The following is a 25,844-nucleotide window of genomic DNA, read 5'->3' as shown; positions in this document are numbered from 1 at the left end:
TTGACTTTACTTGGATATGATGTCTGATTGTTTGGGGGAACAATATGTGAAATTGACCCACTTTTCTTTATAACATTTAACCTGCTGTGAGCCAAGCTATTGTTTGTGGTAAATGTTTAATATCTCCAAGCATATTTGAAAGCAGAAGGACCTATTTAAGTATTAAACAACGCATCATCTTTGTACATGTTTTGCAAAAAAATAAAAAATAAATGTGATTTTAGACAGTAGTTACACAAAACTATCATCCATATTCATTGTCTCAGAGAGTCTAGATGCACTGTGGACTGATTTCTTAGCTTTACATTAATTGGTACTGAAGTCTCTATATGTGAGAACATGGAGAAATAAAATTAAATAATGTCACAGTGTAAAGACTACAATGTGTCCATGCTGGAACAAATGATTGTTAGAGCTTAATGCTCACCAACCTGATAAGAGCTGATAGATTCACTACGCTGTGAACTGAACTAATAACCGATTAATTTTGAATAAGGTGCCTACTTTTTATGCACATCAGTTTCTCAATAATAACGAACAAATTATTTCCATCTCTACAAGATTCATTTGAAACAGTAAAGTTGGTCTTCATTACGAGGGATACGGCACAGAAATCCGGTCATATTATCGTTGAGTCTTTTCAGTGTTGACCACGAGGGTTGAGACGGAGAAATTGCAGGAATGAAAATAGCAAAGCCTGCAAACACATCGGATGAAGCAGAGCCTTCTTGTTGAATCAACTGTGGAAAAAACAAGACATCAGTAAAAATAAATATATGTATTGCGGAAAAGTAATAACATGAATTGTTTCATAATCCCTACATATACGCAGAACTATAGATACATGACTTTCTGTGCAACTGATATTGTCTAGCCAGAAAAGAGGAGACTGTAAATACTGAACACATTACTGAATGAAATCCATGAGTGTTGGGCAACAATAATGCACATCCTCTGGTGTTATAAGTAATGTGAACACTTCAGATTCAGAGTACATTGGTCATGGATTTTGTAAATAAAGTATTTAATTCTTAACTAATCTTTACATTCATATAATTGTCTGAAATGCTGTTATTTCAGACCATTTCAGCAAAACTGAGAAAAGTGGCCATAAGCAAATGGTTAAATTGTAATATTGAGCTAATCCTCCTGTTAGCGTGTAATATGAACAAAAAGTTTTTTTTGCATTACAATATCTGGCAACATCATCACCCTACTAAAGGATTTACATTTTGACTGAATTCAAATATGCAAAAATATAAGGAAAATTATACATTTAAAAATTATACATATACACATACATATATATGTATGTGTATATATATATATATGTATATAGATGTACATCCATATATGCGTATGTATATGTTTGTGTATATGTATACTTGTATTTGTGTCTTTGTGGATGTATATAATTTTCTTTTCGGCTTTTCCCTTCATGGGTCACCACAGCGAATCAGCTTTCTCCATCTAACCCTTTTCTCTGTATCCTCCTCTCACACACCAGATACCTTCATTTCCTCTCACAACGTCCATAAATCTTCTCTTTGGTCTTCCTCGAGAAGACTATCCCTCCTCTGAGCATGACCAGAGGACCATCAGTCTGGCTTCTCTGACCTTCTCTCCAAAACATTTAACGTGTTGTTTCCATTGCACTGGACTGTTTACTTGAAATCATCTTGATCTTGATCTACACTCCCTGTAGCATCACCATTCCACCCAGATTCTTCTCACTCACACACATATATCCTGTCTTGCTGCAACTCATCTTCATTCCTCTCCTTTCCAGAGCATACCTCCACCTCTTTAAATTTTCCTCAACCTGTTCCCTTTCACTAAAGATAACAATGTCATCTGCAAACATCATGGTCCATGGAGATTCCTGTCTTACCTCGTCTGTCGCCCTGTCCATTGTCACTGCAAACAATAAGGAGCTCAGAGGAATCCCTGATGAAGTCCCACCTCTACCTTGAACTTCTCTGTTACACCTACAGCACACCTCGCCACTGTCTCACAGCTAGCATACATTTTGTGCTCCAGTCTATCACTCTTCTCTGCCACTCCAGACTTCCTCATACAATACCAGAGTTCCTCTCTCAGCACCCTGTCATATGCTTTTTCTAGATCTAGAATTAGCATTTAGCGTTCTCAGAGCAAATACTGCCTTCCAGGCGACACACAGAGTACTCACCTACCTCTCTCCTAGTTTTCCAGTTATCTGGAAGATTTCCCTGACCACCTGGTGCCTTTCTCAACTCCTGCTTGAAAACCATACAACACTCCTCCCTTTTCAACTTCCAACACTTTCTATCCTCAATACCAAACCTGCCAATCAATTCTTCATCACCTCTACTGCCAGCACTAACAGGCCCATTGAAGTCTACACCAATTACCACTCTCTCATCTCTGGGGATATTCTGAATCACATCATCTAGCTCATTCCAGAACTTAAGCATCACACCTTCAATTTCCAATTTCAGACTCATAGGTATATTTGAGTCTTGTCACCTTCCGAACATTCCTAACTCACTCCTTCAAGATGACTCCTACTCCATTTCTCTACCTGTCAGTGCCATGATAGTGCAACTTGAAACCTGCTTCAAAGCTTCTAGCCTTACTGCCTTTCTACCTGGTCTCCTGGACACACAGTATATCCACCTTCCTTCATTGACTTCTCTGTCCTTTACCTGTTATCGTCCCACTATACAAACTCCCTACTCAGTCCCAGACTCTTGCCGTTCCTCTCTCTGCTTCAGAACACATCTTCCTCCTCTCCTTCAACCCACAGTAGCCCAATTTCCACCGGTACCCTGTAGGTTATTGGCACCAATGGCAGTTAAGCCCAGGCCTCGACCAATCCGGTATGAGATTCTTAGGTTCGATTCCCACATTTGTCATGGGGGCGGACTCGGGCAGGGAACCACACCCTCAAGGCTGAAATCAGGGTTGAAGCGCTTTATTTAGGTAGGCAGGGTGTCGCTGGCAATTCCCTGGCCCCGAGATAGAGTCGCACAAGGCTGGGTCTCACCAGGACAGGCCCCGGGCAGGGTGGCGGGAAGGGCCCCAGGCAGGATCTCGGACGGGGTCAAGATCCGGTGGTCCACCAGGGGGTCTCACAGGGTCAGGGTCCAAAGGGGGCTCTCGCAGGGTCGGGGTCCGGTGGTCCACCAGGGGGTCTCACAGGGTCAGGGTCCAAAGGGGGCTCTCGCAGGGTCGGGGTCCGGTGGTCCACCAGGGGGTCCCAGTCTGCACTCGGGGTCTGGTGGGGTCAGGGTCCGAAGGTCCAGAGGGGGCTCTCGCAGGGTCAGGTGGTCCACCAGGGGGTCCCAGTCCTGACAGGCGTTGTGGGGATAAACATAGCAAAGGGGAAGTCCAGGAACCACGGCTAGGTCCGGTCGTGACAGGGGTCATGGGGACCCACAGTGTTCAGGGTTGTTGGGCAACCACAATCCCCCGGCGCCAGGGGAAGCGTGCCGCTGCCCTTTATAGGGATCTTGATTAGCAGCCGCTGCTGCAGCTGGCGCCGATTACGAATTGAAACCAGGTGTGAGACCCTGACAGTTTTGGCACAAGTTTCAAACTGGATGCCCTACCAGATGCAACCCTTTGCATTTATCCGGGCTTGGGATCGGCTCAGAGAAACACTGGCCTGTGCCCCCCCTTAGGCTGCATTATATACATACATACATATACATATATATATATATATATCTAAATGTGTGTGTGCTCCATTCATCCTCTTTTCATCTCCCTTTTAAATTCTATTCTTCACCACGGCTGAGCTCCTTCTTCTGCTTGCTAAAATTATTCGCCACTCCCTCACCCAGCCATCCAGCCATCCAGCCAAAGAATGTTGAAGCGTCTGTGCCCACCACCGTGAAAACCGAGCCCAAATTTTCTCCATTGGAGTTAGCGACGCTACTATATAATTAAGCTGCTCTTCACCTTGGACTGAATGACAAATGACACATGAACCCGCACACAAACACACAGGCTTCGTGCGGACGGTTTGACGAGCACAGAGATAATCGATAAGGCAAGGATGTTATGACATCAGCGGTTGCCAGGGTAACTGAGTCCCTGGAGCAGATGGTGCTGAAGCAAGAAGGGAGGCTGTTTGACAGCGCGATCGAGGCCGAGTTTTTCTCGTGTTGTGGGGACACGTCTGTTTGCTCACCACAGCAGAATCACTTTGGGCCGAACCCTCGACTCAAAGTTCACATTTGTGACTTTTGAGGAGCATCATTCTCGCAACTTTGAGCCAAGAGGGGGCAGCATATTAAAAGAGAAGTCGAGCTTCCCTTTCCAGTCTAAAAAAGTGTGAATGTGTGAATTTCAAGCTAATTTTAATTTTAACCTATAAACCACTGTTTTCTTGCATGTTTCATGCATGTTGATTGTCATGTTTTATTATCGATTTGTCAACTTCAGGCTTTGCAAGTTACAACACAAAGTGTTTCAGATGAAAATTCGCTTCCACAGTGATGTGAATAATTGCCTTTGGCATCTTTAATTTCTCTATTTCCTCAGTTTGCAGTGAAATGTGCTGTTAGAACCCAATCCATCCATGATGGGTTAATTGCAGAGAATAAATTACCTCATGGGGATTAATAAAGGATAAATTATAATTCACTTGACAAAATTTATCTGTCCAAGACTCTCTGTTCAAGTTGAAAGTGAGAATCAGTTATGAATTCCACTTTAAAGCGAATATCAAAATTACAAGGTGACAATGGATTTGAATTATTATTGTTTCTGCTGAAAATGACTATAAGTAGATATAAAAAATGGGGCTGTGAAAAATTGGCAATGTGTTTGTGTGTCCATAAAAGGGAAGATGATGTGACACAAACAGGTTGTTAGATGATATTGACAGCTGAGGAGCTGCAGCGAAAATTTATTTTCTGTACTATTTATCGCACCATTCCACTCACTGAGCCACAACATGATAAAAGAAGACATGCTATACATGTTTTATGTGTTATTTATTGGCACTTAACACGAAATGTACCCCACAGAGCTACAGAGAGAGAAAAACACTCAGAATGAATAATGACTTTGTAAAAAGGACATGCTCAGCTCAATAAAAATAGAGGGATGGAGAGGAGAGAGAAAGTGAGTTAAAGAGCGAAATGAAGTTTGTCATCTCCGCCAGGGAAACCCCATACTGCTAAACAGGGGCACTCATTCCTCCAAAACATCTCATAATTGGAGCATTTGAAAAAATAATGGAATTTTTTTTCTTCCACAAAAGCAGAGGTCATATATCACACAAATATTCATAAGCTAATAATGGTCATATGCATTGTATCATTATCAGGTAATAGGTCCAAAAAAGGACTTGAAATTCTTACAAATTAACAATTTATCAATAAGGTTGAAAAAAAGTATTGAATCCCCTAAAGTATGCAATAAATGAGCACTCAAAAGATACTCAACATATCAACTCAATTACTGGTTAAGGATTCTAATTACCTTTTGAGTTTCTTAAAGCTGTTCATAGACGCATAATAAAAGCATCATTTATGTTATGAATGCAGCAATATTTATCATGATTAATAAAGCCTTCACCAGAGATTTCCATCAAGACTGTTATTTAGACTGTTATTATGTGGATACATCTTAAGAGGTGGATTTAAAATTATCTTGGATCATGAGTCCTTTATTTGGCAACCCAATGAGGGAAGAGCCTATAGTAGCAAAGAATCGTAAGGTAAGATAAGATAAGATGAGATAAGATGAGATGAGGTAATATTAGATTAGATGGGCTAACCAGTTATTTATAAGTCCATGGTTGTGTATATCACTTTAACAGGCTGATGATTAAGACTAATTCAAAGCATCTTCATGTAAAGTGCAGTCCAAACAGTGTTTTTTGATCATAAATTTTCGGTCAATTAGCTTTAATATTGTTGGCAATTTGCTCATTTAGTAGCCCTATTAAAGCCCTCGTCTCTGTATTCATAATTTAATTGTAAGGTTTAATAGGTGCCAGAAACAAAGAAATGACCAATGTAGTGAAAAGAAACACTTTTCTAAAAGAATGTGCAGTTTGCCAATAACTGATCAATCGCCAAAGTCCCTGGTAAAATGATCAATGAGCAAGTTTGCTGCTGACATCCAGCTCAGAATAAAAGATGATGTTCTAATGAGCTTCTACATTAGTCAGAAGACTCCCTTGGTGAATTCCTCTGTGGCCTTCCTAACTGGCAACTACGACTGATTGAAGGGTGATAGCAACATCTTGAGGTGCGTGATGTACACTGAGGACAAGGTTTGGTCTAAGAAATGTAAAAATCTTAAATCTAATTAGAAGGGAATGATGTTTGCTTTAATTTGCAGCCAGCTGCTGCAGCTGCTCCAGAAAGCAGCCCCTCTGCTTTAGCTGGAGAAAGAAAATACATGCCTTTCTGACATGCATGTTAGCCAGGCCCGTCACAACCTTTGTCCCCCATTGGAGATTTCACATAATTAGTTCTCCTCTATTCATTAGGTTTTAAGACTATAAATAATGGGCTCTTTAATGCCTGCTAGTGGTAGTGGCAAAAACAATCGGGTGAAACCAATTCTGCAGCGCAACATAATAACCTTATTTAAAAATATTTTACAATTAGTTTGGGTCATCCATCCGTCAGTCTATCCATCCACCCAATTAGATATTAAGTTTGTATTTCAGATTTCTCTTTAGAATATGTTGATGCTTAGGTAGTAACATATTGTACATTATCCAAATATTTCAGTTTTTAATTTTCATGGTTCCTCAGTGAATACAGTTATGCTATTGATCTACCAATCTATTCGATTAAAACTCCCTGAACTTGAGCAACTGTACGGAATAGCCACGACACTCAATAAAAGGTAGAAAAATCCCCTTTTTTTCCCCTCATAGGTCAGTGCCAGTGTGGACAGTGTACCTGCCACCCACCGGGGGACAGTCGCGTTCATGGCAAGAACTGTGAGTGTGATGACCGTCAGTGCGAGGACGTCGCTGGAGAGGTCTGCGGAGGTGAATATGCACGCACACTGCAACTTCAGTGCAGGCTGGATGAGGAGCAGATACAAACATGTTGACGTGCACGGCTTAGATATAGACAATATGTAAGTAGGAGAGAAAAACTGTGGGAAAAACACTTGCGCTGGAACATCTCTTGCTAACAGCTTTGCTCTGTAGTTGCATTGTGTTTGCCTTTAGCCTTGCTTTTGAGTTTGAGTGAAATCCATAGATCTGCCACTGTATAAGATATGGTTCTCTGCGCAGGAAGAAAAGCAGATAAGTTAGAATATGTCAAGGCCATGTCTATTTTAATTTAATCTGAATATTTTGCAGCAATCACCATTTATAGAGATTAAGAAGAAAGAATAAAGTCCAGCTCTTTCAACATCACACATGTAAATTTATCCTGAAAAGTTGTCGATGGCCCAGAAACCTCCTGACTCTTCAGTAGAACAACCACAACTCTACATTCCCTGATCTATATGATCAGACCCTATATAAATATAAATATCAATTTACATGTACAGGTAGTGCACAAACTCGCCAAAGAAAACTGTGCATAATGAGTTGCATATCAGTAGAGTCAATTCAGCTCCGGGCTGTGTTTGAGCTGTATGTTTTGTAAAGTGCGTTTTTCGCTTAAGCCGTTAAAACACAGGCAATATAATGTGTCCACATCATATAACAACATCAGCAAATCAAGTGACACTGATAGTTTAAGCTGCTGCTGTCAGAAGGAAACCAAGGAAGAATGAAAGATGTCATGAGATTACAAGTTGGGTAGGTGGTGAATGTGAATTATTTACTGTTACGTATTTTTTTCGTCTTTATTTGCAGTTGTCCTTTTCTACATGAAGTGTGCACACTGAACTTATTTGGTACTTTGTAGCAATTTTACTGTTTTATTTTACTGTTATATTTTATGTTGAGGTATTTCCTGGGTTTTTGTAAGTCTGATATAAATCCAACTGCCCCCATGCCTGTCTTCAGAGGTGGACAAATACGTAAAAATAAATAAAAAAATTAAAATAAAGTTAAGCAAATAAATAAATAAATAAAAAACATGATTAATTGTTAAGCATGTTAAGTTTTGAAACTTGTGTTCCTTTGCACAACTCGCAAACATTTGCACAGCAATGGCAAAGGTGGAGATCTGGCCTAAATTCTCCTCTGGATGGAGAAGTTGTTTTTTTGTCTTTAGTTAAGACTCAGAAAGTGGTTCAACATGCTTATACAAAGGTTTCCAGCTCCCAAGGGATAAACGGGAAAAAAAACTATTTGCATGCAGCTTCTCTTCCTCAATGCAAAAAAACAAGGGAGGCATTTTGTTGTACTCTGAAAAGTTACATCTTAATGTTATTTTTGCTGGTGTTGTCATGTTGGATCAGTGGTGCATTGCACCATTTGAGGGCAATTTCTTTTGCTAAAAGGGAAATGCAGTATTTATGTGGATTACAGGGACTTATTGTGTGCTGGGACATCACGACACTAGTCTTCCTGAGGCTTCTGGGTAGAACCACACACAAAAAAGCACTCACATGGACACATATACCTAAAGAGCAGAAAATAAGATGCAGCTAGTAGGGAAAACTGAATATAATGACACAGATGGGATGCATAATGTTAATAGTTAAGTTCTAAGCCACCCTGCATGACTAGACATTAAATCGATAGTATACAGTTTAAAAAAATGCTAACAGACTATATACCACTCTATCCCTGCAAGTACAGCTTGAGGTCATCTTATCAACTGACGAGTCAGATCCAGCCTTTCCCAAAATAGACACATCTTACCAGCATAACTGTGATTTGGAAACCAGTTATTATGTTCGTCCAAATGTAAGATTGGTGTGTATCACTGACGATCCAGCCTGACGCCTCATGGGTAACAGTAACCTTTTCAAAGACCTTTTCAAAAACATTTATATCAGCAAAGTTTGTATCAGAAAGGCTTACCTTCATTTGTTAACATGAATCAAGAAATGCAACATGAGATGATGCACTATAGTAATTACACTGAAAAAATAACAGGATTCCTGAACATGCCTGTAAGAAGCTGCGGGTGATGAAGTGACCCCACCTTTTGGCCCGATGCAACCGTTGTCCTACCGCTACACGCTGCTATTACCACAGGGTGACTCTATTACCTCCATGCTTTAGGAGTATATCTGGAGTTCCCCGGAACAGAGGGAGACAGCCGATGTACGGACGGCTGTCCCAGCTGGCTGTTCGCCCATGACAGACTCTCTCTGCTCCCGTATTTTCCAAAGGGGCCAAATATCTTCCCTCACCTGTCAACCTGCCATCTGTCTCTGGAGGTGCATCTGCTGGCATCCACAGCGGTGGATTTATCTAAATTCATTGCTGTTTTGCACCCTCTCTGCTTTCCTCACCCTCCCACGTACCACATTTCCCAGGATATTTCACCTGTTTTCCCTGCCTTCAGATATAACAGCAGAATTGTAGTTAATCGCTGTAATAGGGCTGGCCATTCACTGGCTCTGCACTTAAAGTGTTTTCTTGCCGGAAGAAAGTCATCCTTGGAGGATGAAATACAAAAATACAGTTTTGTTTTTTGGGACTTGTTTGTTTGTATGTGTGCACTCATGGTTTTTTCCAAAGTGGCAATGAATTGAAAAGATGACTCCACTTTTCCCTTCCAGCTTTGAAAGGAAACACATGGGTCATCTTTTTACATCTGAATCTACTGCATTCTGCATATTGCTAATCTTACAAAACAGCATGTGGCTGTATGTGGCTTTAAATTTGGTCTGAATATATTACATATCAATATGTCTGTCACTCAACCATGCAGATCAGATATTCTTTCAATGTGGGCTCCAACAGATTGCAGGATTTCACCTTGTAATTGAGTCATTTCTACATTCCTTATGTTGCCTGAATATTTGTTCACTTCTGGTATCTTCCCAGCTCATTTACTTCCTTCTTACGTCTTGTCCTTTAACTGTGCAGGCAAACGTAGATGTGGGAAATGGGTCCGCAAGCGAAACAAAACGCGAGCAGGCTGTCAAAAAATGTTGGATGCGAGAAACAAATCGGAACTGGGCTTCGAGACTTGGGTTGTGAAAGCAATGTAGATGAGCCAACTGGGCTCTTCCTCCCCACTGTATTTCTTTAAAAATGGAATTCTGGATAAATTAGTGTTACACATTGCTTTGAAGGTGCCAAACGTTGTGTAAAAGCAGTAAACATACTGGGCTTTAATAGACCTGTGTGGTACCTTTGCCAGTATGCAATAGAATGCAGTCCCACAAGGTTGTCTGCATGTATTATGTGAGCTTAAAACTTCACATTCATTTTTTTCTCTATATAATGTGATTTATGAAATGTTACTCCCCTTAAACCATACGGGATAACAAGTGCAATCACACGATCCCCAGTTTGTGCTCCACTTGACCACTACCATTGGGTAATTCGTCCAAACTTTAATGTGAATGAATTTCTCACTTTGCTTTTTTTTTTCCATGAAACTGCATAAAATCCAACTCTAGGATAATCTTGAGGTATAATATTATCAAACAAAAACTCCATTATCCTTAAGACTTCCAGAGGTACATATCAGCTGCAATCATCTCAAAAGCTTTTCAGTTCATATCAAAATGCTCTCAATGGTATTGAAAAAGCAGAAAAATGTTTTATTTGAATTATTTTGTGGCTCGCTGTCCTTTCAACTCTGCATTCAGCATCGCCGTCCTTCCACAGCCCGGCTCCCACACCGAGCTCTGTGAAAAGCAGGTGCAGGCTAATTGAATGAAGGCTTGGTTGCTGTTCATCCAAAGCAATTAACTGCTCTCCCAGGCAGGCTGATTGATGCTGCCATGCATGGCCTGCCATAGATGCAGCTAACTTTCATTTCTAACCTCACACCCAGCTTCCACCCTCTACACCCTCCCCCCACTCTGCACCTCGAGCACTGACAGATAAAAACAGACAGCACCAGGAATTGAGGTGTTCTGGAGATCAAGAGCGAGGGAAGGCAGCCGCCATTGGTGTGTTTTCTGGAGGAGAATAATGCTTTACTGGGGATAGTTATTCCACACAGGCTAGGGTTTACTCAATATACTGAACACTAATTCTTCTCTTCTGTATGAAGTGTGAACGTATGGAAAAGCAAGAGGTTTTTGTATCAATCTACCAACAACTGATGAGAATCAAATTATAGCCATTCTTATAGAAAATCTGGTGAAAAAAACATACAATCGTATCTGTCCAATCCATTTAGTCAAGTTATATCAGATGTCGTTTATATAGCGCCAAATCACAACACAGTTGTCTCATGACAGCAAGTGTAGAGCGGATCTGGACCACATTCATTGAAATGATAAACACTACAATAAAAAAACAACAACATTCTCCTCAGAGTAAACGCAATATAGGAGACCTTCTGTCTCAACTGATCTGGGTACGAAGAGAGATAGCAAGAGAGTCACATATGATCTTATACCAAAAATAACAGTTGCACTAACAGTCACATTGTAGTAGCTGACCTGATAACAATAATAGCTTTAATATTAATTAAAAGAAATAAAAGTGGTGGATTTCTGGTAAGGAGAACTGCTGTACATCGAGCCATGCCTCCTGGGAACTTGAGAGATGAGAGAGCCCGGGTTACTATTATGCACTGATAAAGCGACATAAGGTCAGACAGGATAGGAAAAGTCCTTTGCTATTTTGTGTTTCTCTTTTTTTGATAAATGCATCACAAAAAAAAAGGAATGCATTTGGCTGGAACCAGATAGTTAGAGTCGCTGAATTATTTATTGTTATGTTACGTGAAATCAATGTTTAATTTTTCACAAATCACAGTGGTCATCAATACTGCTATATGGTGATAGCCCTGTTAACGGAGGTATCCATCAACAGCATCTGCTTTCCTGCATGTGCGTGTGTCCCCACCATTGCTTTCTTTTTTTTTTTTTTTCCACATTTTTGATGAGCAAGAAGTTTATTAAGGATAGAACAGACCAGTGATGACAGTTGCTTTCGTGTCCCCAGAGGAAATAGAATCAGCCTGCTGCATGTCTCACATTTTCCAGGCTAAAGCTTATCTATGTCAACGCTTGCTTTCTACAGTGCTACTTTTGTTTTCACTTCCAGGTTAAGCTGGCACCACTACTCTTATTTTGCAATATATTTATGCCTTTATGATTTAAATACAACCCCCTCTGTCCTCTGCTGCCAGGACATGGATACTGTTCATGTGGACGCTGCATCTGCCAGGACGGGTGGTTTGGGAAGTTGTGCCAGTTCGCCAGGTCATGTGACATGAGTGACGGCCAGAGCAAGGAGCTTTGCGAGACCTCTGACGGAGTTGTGTGCAGTGGAAAAGGTGACTTTAATTTTATTTCATATTATTTTTTCCAATAAAAGCTGCTTATATTTCATAGGTCACTGGTTGGATGAGGTTTTATGCCCCCACTGGTTTTATTTATGCATTGGGTGCCGTGCAATACACAGGGAGAAGGAACTCAAAGAATTGATGCAAAATATAAGCCAGCGCTACCTGAAGAGCTCGGAAACGTCGAGATTTCTTATGTAACTGTCTCATAATTCATATCCATTTTCTCCGTGGAAATTCACAAGTCAACTTCGTTTAGATCAGAATAAATGCAAACATTCTGTTTCCCTTTAAAAGAACCAGTTTAATTTATCTGCTCCACCAGCTTAACAAACCTACTCCAAATACATTTTTGTCTCACTTTCTTGCCTGAATGACTCAGAGTGCAGGAGGATTTATTACCAAACCAGTAATGGAAAAGTGCGAAGGCCAAAAGTGGGATGGGGGGAGTTGCAGGGTGGCAGACCACCAGAACAGACAGGGCCTGTGAGCTGGTGGGGCCGGCACTCAAATGCTGATGTGTTTTATACTGGCATTTTTACTTTTTTTAGAGGAAGCAATTAGCAATTTCACTGCATTAGAAATCGGATTTATGAATACTTAATTTCATCAGTAATTTTTTTTTTCTGAATAAATCTCAATAAATCAAATATTATCAAATATATAAATATATATATATATATATATATAAAATATATATATATAAATATATAAACATATACATAAATAAATATATAATATCAAATATTTTTTTGTGGTTCTCAGTTGTATTCGTATAATGAATGTATACATTTATTGATAGCATCAGTTTATTGAAAAACCAGGGTACCACTGGTTTCACATGAAATTCCACTGCTCAATTTTAAATGACTTTCAAATGACTTTCCCTTGATAGATAGATAGATAGATAGATAGATAGATAGATAGATAGATAGATAGATAGATAGATAGATAGATAGATAGATAGATAGATAGATAGATAGATAGATAGATAGATAGATAGATAGATAGAGTTCTGAATCAAATTTTGCCTCATTAAAACTTCTTCCTATTGTGTAAATCCATAAGTTACTTACAAGTTGGATGGGAAAACAAGTATGATTATTAAATAGAGAAACAATCTGAAGTGGGGCGGGCAGCTGGCATTTAAAGTTCTGGAGATTGTAGATAATGAACAAGTGATTTCCCTCACTGATTGTAATCAAAGTAACCCGCCCCCATACACCCCACACACACACACATGCGTACACAAACACACAGTCGCACACAGAGTGAAAGAGATGATGTAATTTCACTTTTAAGGGTATCATCTTGTCTCTAAATTAATCAAACTACATGTAATGTAGGCAACATGCAGTCAATCGCAATTCAGTTTAGAGGGATGGTTCCTCAGAAATATTGAGATACTAATAGCCGAACAACTGGCCAGTGAGGAATGAACACTTCATAACACATTTGATTTACACCGAAAGAGAAACAGAAAATATCCTTCACAAAAAAATAAATATATAAAGAAAGAAAAAGCACTTGAACCCCCCCTGAATCCACTGTTTGGGTGCTTTTATCACGTATACTTCGACAACAGGAAGTGTAAATCCCTGCAGGATGTCGGATGAGTGACTGGGGTTTCGACAACTGCTCTTTTTCTTTTCTTTTTCCCAAGGTCAAGCTTGAACAACAGGGACCTTAATCGCATAGCAGGTTTTGTAGGCGAGCGAGTTTACTTCAGATTCAGCTCCCAATTGTCCGCATAAAAAATGTTGTTCATTTTTTTGGCAAGATTTGAAGGGATTCGATTTGGAATCTGAATGAGCTATTTTTTCATTTTTTTGTTTTTTGCCTACATACAAAACATATGTTGCATAGGCAGCTGCTGATAACCAGGACCAGAAGGTCATAGAAGTAAACAGAAAACTAGTCCACCAGTGATGTTAAGGTTTTTATAACACCATACACAGACCTTGATTCCACATTACCTCCTCTTCCTTCACCCTTTCACCACCTGTAGGTTTGCAAAACACACTGACAGTTCTCCAAGTTGAAGGTCGTATTAATCCCATCAGCAGCTATTGGAAGTGCATTCTAAACCAGGGGTGTCAAACTCATTTTCGAGGCCCAAATCAACATACTGGTTGCCCTTAAAGGACCACATGGAACCGTAACAGAATAAATATGACTAACTGCATTGTCAAGTAAATCGAACGACTCTTTAATGTTAAATAACTCTAATAATGTGACAAAAATGTTACATATGCATTCCCATCTTTTTTGAATCAGCCTTCCATCTGTATCAACCTTTCTCTTCCTGGACATTTAGTGATCATTTGTATTTCTCAACTCCACATTGTTGTGGGTACACCGCGATTTAATGGCGGGATGCCATCACTTTGCGGGTTACATGATCGGCAAGGATCATGGGAAATATAGTTTACAGTCAATGCATGCGTTTGACAATCAGAGCTTTTAAGACGTTCTCGCCGGCCACGTAAAATGACATGGCGTGCCACATTTGGCCCGCAAGCCTTGAGTTTGACACATATTTTCTAAACCCTGTGATGTGCGTTTGCGTCAATACCCACTCCCCGTCTGGGTTCAAGAACGGGAAGCCCTGCAGAAATGTTAAGAGAAGAATATTAAACTTGCATGAAACAATACAATCATATATATAAGTATCAGATGTTGTCATTTGACATATTATTGTGTTGACTCATTCTACCAATCTTCTACTGACACATCTCTTGAATAATTCCAGTCAGACAACAGCCTTAAAAATGTTTTTTATGTTTCTGAAGATCATTACAACTTCAACACTGCAATAAAACAAAAGAGATAAGAATTTGAATATCAAGTGTTATGCAGTTAAAGTGAATTGAAAAAGCAGCTTGTTATGTTGCATTAGAAAATAATAGAAATGGAAAGTTAACTTGGATTACTCCACATACTCCGTGTGAAGCTGGACACCCTCTGTTTCCACTCAATGCAGGGTTATTGGTTTTGGGGCTTATTTTGGTAGTTTCACCGTCCACCTGAAGGAAAGCTCTTCATCCAGCTGGAGTGTGACTTGATTTGGAGTGACACTAGGGTTGTGTTTCAGTCGTCCATATGACAAGCTCTCACTCACTGGCTCTAAACAATTCCCCGCGGTGAAACCCCTGTCAGTTTCTAGGGTGCGATTTCCAAAACCACGGTAACTGAAGTGAACTTCCTGAATTCAGCTCCTCAAGGGACACGCAAACACGTCGACATCCACGTTCACCTCAGGAATGGATCTCATGAAGCATTTCTGTTCAGTTCATCTTCCTTAGATTTGACATCTTTTGAGTTTGTTAACTTGTTTTAACAACTAAGTTGCAGAGAAGACAGCTCTGACCAGTACAGAATAATTACTGTTACACCTCTCAGACACTGAGGCACCCATTTTTCTCATTGTAAGTTTTTATGTTGACCATATTCAGGTTGTCTTTGATTGAATAAAGACATTACATTACATTGCATTTGGCAGACGCTTTTATCCAAAGCGACTTTCAATAGAAGACGTAGGGACTGCAAATAACACTTGCAAATACACGATGCACAGGCAATATACAGAACAGTAAGCTTGGGTTAGTGAGGTTTTTTTTTTTTTTTTTTGACAAAGACATACACAAACGTACACACACACACACACACACACACACACACACTGCATAGCCTAACTTGCTGCCTAACCTGATCTGGGGCATCAGCGCAGTAAAAAGTCCTGAAAGAGAACAGTTTTTACCTAGATGATAGATAGATGATGCTAGTCTTGTTGCTTCTGGAAGTTTGTTCCACCACTGAGGTAGTAGAACTGAGAATACAGTTTCGCCTGAGATGGCTTAGAGCGAGCAAAAGGTACTGCTCAAATTGCCTTTTTGTATATGTTGTCATACAAATAAGGAATTGTCATTCAAATGTGTCCAAAATGGGCAGGAAACTGTCATGGTGCCTACATCTTGAAATTGTATATCTGAAAGTGTAACCCTTGACAGTGAAGTGGTTCTGGGACAGTGTCTGAATATGAAGGGCGTCTGGAGAATATTGGTGGAATCCGGTGTGGATTCTGAGGGGTTCTTGCCAACAATTTGAAGTGAGGCTTCGAGTGCACTACAGGAGAGGCCTTGAGGAGGTCCATTGTCTGTTTGGATGGAACATGAACAAACTGAACCGTCTCTCTCTGGCGAAGCCAGATGTAAACCAGACTTAGGACTGTAGCAGCTCATTTGCTCCAAATGTGGATGAAATTCATCAAGAGGTGAAGGATGTCTACATTGTAAGAGTGTTTTTGTTAAAATTAAGAACTGACATACAAAAAAGTATGACAGATAATTAAGCTTAGTATTGAAAATTTAAAATTTGGAAAATGGTGAAGTGATATAATTTATGTATGCAACGAAACACAACATTCTATGTGACATCAAATCACAGCTGCCATTCACTTTTTGATCAGGGTTAAGCAGGTTACATATGCAACATTGTAAATAAAGGTGTAACAAGAAATCATTTGGCATTTTGTTTATATTTAACCAGTACAAATCAGATTCAGATAGAATTCAGAAGGCACCTGTGGCTGGGGATGATTAAATCAGGAACGTTGTTTAGAAGGAAATGATGAGCCTTGAAAGCATCAAATTGAATTAAGTTTGGAATGTGATTATAATATATATTTACATACCAATACCACATCTCCCTCTATATGTGTGTGTGTGTGTGTGTGTGTGTGTGTGTACATGCCTCCATGCTGATCAGCCCCTCAGTTAGACAGACACCTACATAAAAAAAGATATAAATTTATAAATCATTCAAGATCACATGAACACATAGCTTGAAATAAAAATCCAAGGCTACGCAAAAAATCAGATCATCCTTTAGAAGATACACAATCTATAGACAACTTTTGAAACGTTCTAGTTCTTGATAAATCACAAAATTGACCGGAGTGTTTCTGAGAAGTCAGTCTTGGGTCTTTACTTTCGTGATCTTTTTTGCATTAACATACATGCTATTTTTCATTTTGCACATCAGGGGACAAAATGCATTGCAGAATGAAAGTGCCATAGAGACAATGTAAAGTTTGAGATATAAACAAATTGAAATGTCTTCCTGAGGTTCGTGCAGTGGTTAGAGCTTCTGCCACACAGCAACGAACCTAGTTTGATTCTGACAGGGAGCCTTTCTGTGTGGAGTTTGCATGTTCTCCTACATATATATATATATATAGTTCCCCATATACTTTTACGTATAGGTATACACTGTATATGTATGTACACATACATATGCGGTTTCCTATATATGTACATATTTTTAAGTATGTACAGGAAATAAATAATGCAAAAAGCAGTTGTTGATAAAAGTAGCATGCCAAAGGTTAAAATATACACTGATTGTTACTCTCCTGTGTGTGTGTGTGTGTGTGTCTTTGCAGGTTCCTGTCACTGTGGCCAGTGTATCTGCTCTCCCCAAGATTGGTGGGTGTCTGGAGAATATTGCGAGTGTGACGACAGAGAGTGTGACAAACATGATGACCTCATCTGTACAGGTAGGGAAGGATTCGCACACACCAGTCCACATGTACGAGACAGGAGCGCACAAACACACACAAACACACACATACACACACATACACACACACACGCACGCACGCACATAGGCACATTTCCTCTGTAGGATTCATCTTCAGGAACCATCCTCCCCCTTATGACAATGGAAATCCCAGTACATGTTTACAATTATATCAGTCCTGCATCCTGTCAAAATTGCACAGCTTCCTCATCATTTCTTCATGATGAGATCTGTCAGCCTTCACTATATTCAGAAGGGCAAAGATGGTTTGTAATGCTGGGAAATTATGCCTTGACAGTTCCTAACACAGATAAAGAATGATAAAAATGTCTTTGAAATGCTCAGGGTTTATAATGTAATCCACTGCAACATAAACTGCAAGATCTTAGAAAAACCCGAATCATTATTATGAGATGATCTTTTGCATTAAAATGACAGAATTTCTAGAGCACTCATTATTTTTCAAAGTCTGAAGGTTCACTTTTTCATTCTACACGTAGAAATGTCTTCAACTTTCTTGCATTGCACTTCTTTGCCAAATCAGTCCAGCCAAAAATACAGACCAAAAATAAGTGGAGCTTTCATTTCTACACACTGTAAGATAGTCTCATAAAAAAAAAAAGTTTGGAAAAATATGTATTATAATGCAATGAACATCTTTAATTGAAATACATAATGCATTTCTGTATATTGTATGACATATCTTTTATAATTGCAATGCATTGCCAATAAACTGCGCTTTAAAATGAAGTTAATACCAATATAAGCCAGTGTCCAGTTGAAATTTGAAAGTTTAAAAAATACTTCACTGTTGAATGTATTATCTTCATATATTAATTCATCCTTTAGCTGATACTTTATGACTAACATTTTCCATTTTCTTATCCTAAAAAAGGGCCATTAACACATTAAGTAGAAAAACGGTAGGCATATAAATGACCTATTGCATTCAATGCAACATATTATAGCAAAATGTAAGGTAGTGCAACTCATCAAGGAGTAGAATTTTATAAAGCTGTTACACAATATATTACTTGTCCATTATTTTTCTGGCTCCAAATCCAGTCATGTTATTCAAATTAAAAATACTTTGCACAAACCTTGTTGCCATGGTTGCAAAATTATTAACAGATGTAGGCTGTGAATTATAGCAGTTAATTTGGGCTGAATATAAGTTTTGCTTGTCACATCTTTGAGAAATGTGCAGTTTCAGGTATTTGAAGCGACTTGACGCTTTTCACAAGAATATATACTGTTATGTAATCAACATCTGGATATGAATATTTTCAGTCATGGCCATGATCTGACATGATATAATGTTGCAGTGTGAATGTATTTCAGATCAGATTCCTGTCAGCTAATGTGTGAAGTGAGTTCATGAACCTATAATTGTTACTGGAGTTTGGTCACATAGAAAGAGCAATGCGTGTTTTGAGATTTTACTGTCAGACTGTTTCATTTGTTTCCCCCTTTGTCCTTATTAGTGACAGATTAACCCCAACCACATGTTTACTTATACATGATTCTGAGTATCATTTTCAGTGGTTTCACTGCATTGTCATGGGTAAATTCTGCCTTGTTATTATTAGATCCCAGTTAAATCCAGTGATTACGGGCATTCAAAATAGAAAAACAATGCTGCCATTTCTCTTAGCCGTTTCACTTTACAGTAAATTCTGAAATGTGAGGGTTTGATGTGATCAAACCAGACATTTAGCTACTTTTTTTTTGCAGGAAGTAGCAATGGAAGTCACAGATTGTCCCGAGCAGTTGTATGTTGTAGTCGACCTCCTTAGCCTCCCTCCCTCCCCACCTGAGAGCATCACCTGGGGATGCAGGGTGTGAAAAGAGGAACCTTGTTAAAGGTCAGGTATGATAGCACAGCACTTTTAATTCACAGCTTTTCCTCTCTCTCTCTTGTAGGGAATGGGCTGTGCAACTGCGGCAACTGTGAGTGCTGGGATGGCTGGACAGGGAACGCCTGCGAAATCTGGGTGGGAACAGAGTACTGAAGATAGAGGCCCGCAGATCTCACGGATGGTTCCTAACAGGATGATTAAATACTTCAATGGATGAAAGATGCAGGGGGAGGCATAAAGAGGGAAGCCAAAATTAAACATGGACATACTGTAACTCTGCCTATTTTAAACAGTGTTCACCCTTTTATTGTACTGGTTACAAATTCTCTTTATAGGTGAAAACTATAAAGAATGAAGATTAAAAATAATGTTTGAAACATACTACAATGTAAACATTTATGGTTTCACACCTGCTATGTGTAATTATTTCTTATTTTGATTTTTTTTTCCATGTAGGGATGCTTATATGCAGCGAAACATACAAGGAAAGTTGCACGTACATGGCAAAATCGATATAACGGACAGAAATCATGAAACATTAGGTCTATTTGTTGTCGTGAAAGATAGAGACAGAGCTACTGTTTGAGGTTTTTATTTCTTTTTAATAATAAAACATTACATGTGCCGCATGACACAACATTTTGCATGGAAAACAATGCGAAGACCTTAATCATACATGGTTACAAATTTGTTATAACATGACATAACTCCAATGGGCATACTTGCAATGGTATACAGTATATATTGTTTTGAAAATAAATCATTTCAATAGTGCTTGTTCTTCTTCATTTGGGAGTATAACCCACCGCTCTAATGCACTATATATCCAAACAAGATGGACATTTCTCACTCAACCTATGCCAGTGATAAGGTTATAAACCGTAAGTGGAAGAAACAAAGAGGGCATACATAGTTTACCTGTGGCATGCTGGACGTCCATGTCACTTTCAAAAAGGTGGCATTGGGGATGAGAGCTCAGTCACCACTTGAAAAGAGGACTGGTAAAAAGTCACAACTAAAATTTAATGTAAATTCCACTTTGGCCTTTTTCATGCTTAAACTAGCCAACCCCTCTTTTCCTTGCCTCATCATAATGGCAGGTGCAATAATATACTGCACACTATATTGCATTAAGTATGTTACTGACATTACAGTTCACCTTCATATAAATATTTTATTCAACATGTTGTATATGTGTATACAACAAACACAAACTGTATAGTGTAGACAAACTCATTGCATATATGTATGTAAAATTAGCGGTACATACCAACAGTTCATGATAGACTCGGCCTACGACATGCAGTTCAATGCCATCCTCTTCCCATGCAACAGATGGGACAACATACAAATGGGGTTGAAATAAGAAGCACGGGTAACAAAGAAAACTACGTTTGTTAGAATATTCTTGAAACACGAGAGGAGGACCATAGAGTTGCAAAGCAAACATGGCAGTCGGGATATCAAATATTGGGATAGTAAGATGACAATCTCGCGCGATGAGAGAGAAACAAGGAGAAATGTATATTTATAATTTAAAAAAAAAAAAAAAAAAGAAATCAAAAAGTTGTGGCTACATAGATCCAGACAGATGGACATTTAGGAAACAGTCATTTACAAAAATAAAGTCAGCCTCGGAACTAGTTAGCTGGGACAACAGAGCTGGAGCTGCAGCCAGCCCAACATTTAAAGTTTGTGGTTGTGATTGGCTATAATCGGGCTACAACAACAGCCCCAATCCTCCCCCCGTACAGTGGTTTCCAGTCCTTTTAATGAATGCTATTTCATTAATTTATAGCATCCTCAAATTTGTACAGACATACCGAAATTTAACTCATGTGCTTTAATGTTTTCCTTATAAGAAATGGTCACGTATAGTCTCGAGAAAACTATTTACCAAATAAATCTCTCAATTAAGTTGCAGTTTCTGCAATATAAAGCAGCAGCATTCTACTTTCTAAAGTGTCTCTCACATACACGGGAAAAACAAAATCGAACTTGTCATAAATCGATTGATGAGATAGAGCTTTGACAAGCTTCTAACAGTCATAATGGAAATGCAAGGTGAAAGTGCAGTGGGTTACTTTCAGAATAGCCGTGTCGTACCTACAACATGCCCATTCTGCTCCTGCACCCATCACCGCCAGTTCATCTATTCCCAAACCTTATTCCTCAAAGAAAATACATGCATATGATTAATTCAAGGTATACAAACGTCTCCAAAATGACATCAAGTCGAGACCTCTGGGGGTCACACGAAGGTTTGAAGCAGGGTTGTGTCAGATGGAACAATGCTATCACAGTGAAAGCTATGATGGATTGAATCAGAGTGAAAATCAAATTTGTTTTCTCTTTTTTTTTTTTTTTTTTTTTTTTGAAGGATCACTTCCCCTGGGATGAAAAAAATACTTTGGTCATTTCAGAGTGATAATAATAGGTTGGTGTGTTTATGTGTGTGTGTGTGTGTGTGTGTGCGTGTGTGTTTTCTCAATGGGTAATGCTACGTATGTCCTCTAAATGGATGTGTCAGGTGGGTGAGGCACCTTTGGCCCAGTGGGAACTGGGAACCTGTTTTTGCATGCCGGGAGTCAAGGTCCAAACAGGCACGTGATAGGCCAAGATGATCTGTACTGGACTCTGCATGCTGAGCTAGGAGACAAAAATCCTCTCATAATAATAACAATTATAATATTCATAATAATATCTAGTCGTTTAAAAAGTTATGATTTTTAATTGTCATTTTCCCCAAGTTTTATACAATGAAAATATTACAATATAAGCCATCTCTTGTATAACTGCTGCAAGAGGAGAGAACACAATAATAACCTTGCCCATGCTTTAGTTTTGGTGAACCAAATAGGGATGCAGCCAGTATAAATGTCGCCTACTGGTTTTCAGCCATGTTGTTTTCTGGCTTTGAGTAGATTTTGCCACAAAATGGCTGCCAGTGCTGCAGTTGTAGACCATCTTGGTCAAAGCCACAAGCCTTGCCTTGTAGTCCAAAGAAGTCAGCGAGTGAGGGACAAAGGCCTACAAGGCCTAGAGATATTCCTAGAGCCCACGCTCTGAAATAAGATTAAAGAAAAATAGAATTCAGTTTTTTTTTGTTGTTTTTTTTTTTCTTCTTTTTTTTATTGACCAAGGAAGGCGGACTGAACCGCCGGTGGGATTTAGATAGTGATATGTATACACCATTCCTTACAGCGCTTTTCCCACCCACACAAACATCTGTTTATAAATGTGTGCGAGTTTTGGTATGTGTGCAGGGAGCTCCTCGCATTGATTGCAGTGGCGGTAATTAGCACTTCATCAACTACGATTGCAGGAGCTATCAGCCAGCCTCCAGTATGTTTTCATCAGCTTAAAAAAAGCCACATCTCTGATTCTACCCACAAACTTGTGTGTGTGCTATGTGTGTGTGTGTGTGTGTGTGTCTGTCTGTGTCTGTGTACATGACATAAGCAAGAAAATTAGAACTATATATATATATATATTTATATATACATATATACTCATTTTTATGCCTCCTCGGTGTGAATGTGTTTCTTAGAAAATCACACAACTCACTTGCAAAATGTTTAATCTTTTCTAGGTTAATTGACAAAGAGAAAACTGTGGGACCGGAGATAGAAAGAGACGGAAGAGGGGAACATACTCATAAAAAATAGAGGACGATAGTCCCAATATTTACTCTATCTATACAGCCTCTATCCCAGAACATAGCTGGTGAACTGTGGTATAGAAAATAGATCTGAAGTTACACAGACTCTTCTGCAACAGGGTTTTGTAGAAGGAGGAGGGGAGGGGGTTTCTTATGTCAACCGTCAGCAAGCAAAGTACCACAAAGTGGTTGTAAAACACGTGTTATTCACATGACTTCTCACAGTTTTCGGAGGACTCTAAAGGCATTCCATGATCAGAGGTCCTCTCCCCTCTCGGGCCGGAGAAACTCGGCCGCCTCCGAATCCGTCCACCCATGTTGAGACAGCTGGGAAAAGGGAGTACAAGGCAGAGAAGGAGCAAGACAAGAAATGGAGGAAGCTTCGCCAGGATCTGATCCACAGACAAAAAAAGGTCAGGAGTCTCGTGGGAAAAAAGCCGGCCTCCATCATGTTACCCCCCCCTCCACACACACGCACGCATACACTGGGCACTAGTCAGGTGTGGCTATGTGGCTGGCTTGTCAGGCTTGCTGACAGGTTTTCCTCCGTTCATCACTGCTGGCTCACTTGTGCTTTTACTGGGAGGTACTGCCGCCTTGGGCACTGTCTCTCCAACATCGTGCAATGATGGCTCTCTGTACATGGCGACTGGAGACGCAAGGCGGGAAAAAAGCGGAGAAGCAAGTTAAAAACTGCAGGGAACATGAAGCTTGGACTCTGCATCAAGCTTTTTAAGCAAAACAGAAAGCAACTTATTGACTAAATCTGATATGTCAAGGTGACTGTCAAGTATAACAAGATACTCCATATATTCCGTCATGATATCATCATGGTAATATTGTACTTTATTATTATTAGTATTAATATCAGGGCTTTGAATTGTGATATTTTGTCTGTCATATTTCTGGTGAAATATCTGTTACGTGCTTCACATTCTTACTGTCATAATAATAATAATAATGTTGCATTCTATTTCATTCCTTTGTTGATTTTATTCCCTTCTTGGCACTCAAGGCCACTGTACAGACATGCGTATACAAGAGTGCATGTTAGTAACTGGCATATATGACATTTTAGAGTATTTAGTGATGCATTTTGCATATCAAATTGTGCTGACTGGAATTTCCTCTTGAAGTTTTTTCTTGAACGGTAAAAAGTGTTGCTTTTACTGGGAGGTACTGCCGGTAAAAAGTCTTTGTTTCAAAGGCGGGACACTGTTGCTTGACGGTACAGGAAATGACTGGATTTTGTGATGAAAAGCAATTAGACTGGTGGATCATGAGAGTGATGGTGGCATCTGCTCAAGCTGGCTTATAATACCTAAAATAATTCTGCCATGATGCTGTTACTCAGAAAAGGATTATGTCCAATGACGGGGGTCAGGTTTCATCCATGTGATCAAAGTAGACATAAATGAAACAAAAGCCCACTACCACTGAGGTATCGTTATATGAAAATATTTTATTTTAATTCAATTCAATTCAATTTATTTTATTTCATTTTATTTTACTTTATTTTATTTTATTTTAAGAAGAATAAGGATAACTTTATTTATCCCCAAATTGTTGTGCCAGAGTTTCAAGTAAAAACATAACAATAATAAACAATAGTAGGAAATTGTATAAACAGTATCACAAAAGGGGGGAGAATAAGAAATACAAATAAAACTATAAAGTGTCACAATAACAAGTAAAGGCTACAAAGTGTCTGAATTTAATTTAATTTCTTTTTATTTTACTTATTCAACAACTTGAGCTTAAGCTGAAATAAATTACAATTCAAATATTGAATTCTTGTAAGTCGCTTTGGATAAAAGCGTCTGGCAAATGACTGTAATGTTACGTAATGTATTGAGTAGGAACTGAGTTGAAACGTAAAAATGATCTTTGAACAGATCGTACGACAGATGTTTCTACATTTCTTTTTTACAATGAAAAAAAAGTCTTTTTGAATGAGGTCACAAAGTGTAACAAGTTAATATAAATGACACTCTAATGATTGTCAAGAGGTTGTAAGCAGAAACAGTGTGTTTGTAAAGGACGTAGAGGAGCTTCATAAACATAAAGGAGCTTAGTAAACATAAACAGTAAGTATTTCATGATTTATTAGTCAGATATTTATTTCCCAAACATATCTTGAATGTCTATTGGAATTGTTTGATATGTCAAGTGCAGTGTGCTACTTACCTTCTAATGGCTTGGGCAGGAAGTGAGCAGCTGGTTTTGTTTTCTTCACTCGGTTCCCCTTCATGGCCTGACCCTCTTTGTTCAGACCGAGGAACCAAGCTCTCCCCGACTCCTGTTGTCTATACAACATGGACGAGTAGATCACGTAGTAGTTCTCGAACACAGACTCTTTGAATTTGCACTCTGCTGTAAAGAGTTCCTGGA

At 39.2% G+C, this 25,844-nt stretch overlaps 2 protein-coding genes across 5 annotated transcripts in view; one reads left to right on the top strand and one right to left on the bottom strand.

The window, feature by feature from the left end:
- itgbl1 (integrin, beta-like 1) overlaps window positions 1-20,552 on the top strand; it is a 52,915-nt gene extending 32,363 nt beyond the window's left edge. Inside the window, exons 9-12 of the mRNA XM_086144941.1 lie at window positions 6,890-7,006; window positions 12,198-12,344; window positions 17,797-17,910; window positions 19,857-20,552. Of these exons, the coding sequence (XP_086001067.1) occupies window positions 6,890-7,006; window positions 12,198-12,344; window positions 17,797-17,910; window positions 19,857-19,945 (467 nt within the window). The 3' untranslated portion in view covers window positions 19,946-20,552. The remainder of the gene's footprint in view (window positions 1-6,889; window positions 7,007-12,197; window positions 12,345-17,796; window positions 17,911-19,856) is intronic.
- Window positions 20,553-22,124: 1,572 nt separating this feature from the next.
- Window positions 22,125-25,844, bottom strand: part of fgf14 (fibroblast growth factor 14) — a 114,214-nt gene continuing 110,494 nt past the window's right edge. For 3 of the 4 annotated variants that reach the window (XM_086144942.1, XM_086144945.1, XM_086144943.1), the window contains exons 4-5: window positions 25,641-25,839; window positions 22,125-24,102 (exon numbers count right to left, since the gene is read on the bottom strand). In XM_086144942.1, the coding sequence (XP_086001068.1) occupies window positions 23,960-24,102; window positions 25,641-25,839 (342 nt within the window). In that variant the 3' untranslated portion in view covers window positions 22,125-23,959. Of the gene's footprint in view, window positions 24,103-25,632; window positions 25,840-25,844 lie in introns of those variants that run through there. The other variant, XM_086144944.1, reaches the window with a different exon arrangement.

Source organism: Fistularia commersonii, chromosome 4 (assembly GCF_037954325.1).
Source record: "Fistularia commersonii isolate RoL2024-O1a breed Wild chromosome 4, RoL_Fcom_v1.0, whole genome shotgun sequence".
In the NCBI taxonomy this organism is placed as follows: domain Eukaryota; kingdom Metazoa; phylum Chordata; class Actinopteri; order Syngnathiformes; family Fistulariidae; genus Fistularia; species Fistularia commersonii.
The sequence above is the reverse complement of the archived record's forward strand: the minus strand, read 5'-3'. Positions and strand labels throughout refer to the sequence as shown.